The sequence below is a fragment of the Hordeum vulgare genome, chromosome 3H (assembly GCF_904849725.1).
Source record: "Hordeum vulgare subsp. vulgare chromosome 3H, MorexV3_pseudomolecules_assembly, whole genome shotgun sequence".
NCBI lineage: Eukaryota > Viridiplantae > Streptophyta > Magnoliopsida > Poales > Poaceae > Hordeum > Hordeum vulgare.
Genome location: NC_058520.1, coordinates 39694999 through 39696868, shown reverse-complemented (window position 1 = coordinate 39696868; position 1870 = coordinate 39694999). Strand labels below are relative to the sequence as shown.

The 1870-nt window shown below is 53.4% G+C and overlaps 1 protein-coding gene across 1 annotated transcript; it reads right to left on the bottom strand.

The window, feature by feature from the left end:
• Positions 1-770: 770 nt before the first annotated feature.
• On the bottom strand, positions 771-1657 carry LOC123439469. The gene has a single exon (XM_045116179.1). The coding sequence runs from the start codon at positions 1655-1657 to the stop codon at positions 1067-1069; it is 591 nt and encodes a 196-aa protein (XP_044972114.1). The 3' UTR covers positions 771-1066.
• Positions 1658-1870: the final 213 nt, after the last annotated feature.

The window sequence follows — 1870 nt, the reverse complement described above, 5'->3', positions numbered from 1 at the left end:
TGTTGGGCCAGTAGAGGCCGCATCATTAAGTCAACTGGGCCACGACAGTGCCATACACTTGTAAACATCATCTTTATAGCTCGAATCTTCAGAAAAAAGTTACCCAAATGATCACTGTCACACGTGTGGCACGAAGCACGGCACGATGCACTCCAGCCCTGACATTTTTTATAACTAAAGTTCTCGTTCGAAAAGAAAAAATACTAACCAAAAACATTGAAACCTGTCATTCGAAAAGAAAGTTGTCATGCTTAACAACTGAAGATGTCATCCTTGTATCACTAAACTTGGCACAAAATACGTTTTAAATTATCACGTGTTTGTGCTACATGTGTGACACTTACCAAAGTCCAAAACTTATGTATGGGATTGGCCGGAGGTCGCCGTGTCCACCATGTCCAGGACGTCCTCACTCATGATGAAAGGCTGAAAGCAGCTGTGGGGATCGGACAGGTTTTGGGGACATCGGGGCAGCCCATGCGTGCGGGAGATGGACCACTGCATTAGAGACCTTTTCTCCTTCACGAGCACACGTGCAAGGCCTCGGATTAGCAGGCGCCGCACGGGCAAGGAACAGATGCGACGCCCCGTAGTCGCGTCCAATAAAAGAAATTGACTCCACGGTGAAAAGCAGGCGATTGTACGTGATCGTTGATCGTACGCAGTTCAAACAAGTGCAAAGTGCAATGCAACCACATAGCAAGACAGCACTGCTGATGTACGTTGCAAGTTGCAAACAAACGTACCAACCAACGAAGGCATGATCGATCGACGCATCATATATACATCATGTTTTTTTTAGGGGATCACACATATATTTATATATACATCATGGTAGTGATTAAGTGATGAACCAAGCAAGATTAACAACAAGTTGACAAACAGAAAAGTACTGCTAATCGATCGTTGATAGTAGCAAACAGAACCGAAAAAGGTACGTCGAATTCGACGTACGGGCGGATAGATCATCCATGGCTTCGCAAGATCAAGGAAACAAAACAGCCCTAGCCAACGCGAACGATCGATATCAAGCAAGCAGACCGTGGAGAGCTAGTGAAGGGACCTCTCACTGGATGCGGTTGCGGATGGCAGGCTGAGTGGCCAAGAAAGCCAGCGCGGACATGTTCGCCACGCTGCCCACCACGGCCTGAAGTTCGACGGCGGCGGCGTGGAGCTGCTCTTCCATGGCTTGCCGGCGCCCGGCGGCGTCGGGGGTCCGGCTGCGAAGCATGAACCGGACGGAGGCCAGGAGGGTGAAGGCCCCCTCCACTCCGCGGAGCGCGTCCTGGCCGTGCTCCCTGGCGGCCTCGAGCCTGCTCAGAGCGAGCCACTCGTCGTGGTCGTCGCGGTTGCGGCGGAGGCCGTCGATGCTGGCCACCGGCCTCGACGGGACGGCCCCGCAGCCATGGAGCACCAGGAGCTCCGCCACCACCACGCTGACTATGAAACCGGAGAGGCAGTCGGATGCGTGCTCGACGTGGGTCACCGCGGAATGCAGCAACGTGCACCGCCCCGCGGCGTCGCGGGTGTCCAGCACCATCGGGGTCGCCAGCGCTCCGCGCGCCGCGGCGACGCTTTCCTCGACGCGGGCGCAGCCGTCGTGCGCCCGTCGCGTCACATACTGGTACATCGCCTTCCATTGCGGCGGCTGCGCCATATCTCTCCCTCTCTCTCTCTCTAGTCTGCCGTCGTAATGGCCACCAGTACCACTTGCTCGTGCACCCTCCCGCTAGCGCGTCTGGGTTTTTTGAGTTACAAAATTACCCTCCCTTGCCGGTGTATCACGAATCCAAAAAAGTATAAAGTTGAATCATTTATTTTAAGATAGAGATGGTGTAAAATTATCCACGCTAAGTTAATGTTGTGATGT

What these genes read in the sequence shown, in the direction of transcription:
- LOC123439469 (XM_045116179.1), bottom strand. Translation starts at nt 1,657, where the DNA reads ATGGCGCAGCCGCCGCAATGGAAGGCGATGTACCAGTATGTGACGCGA.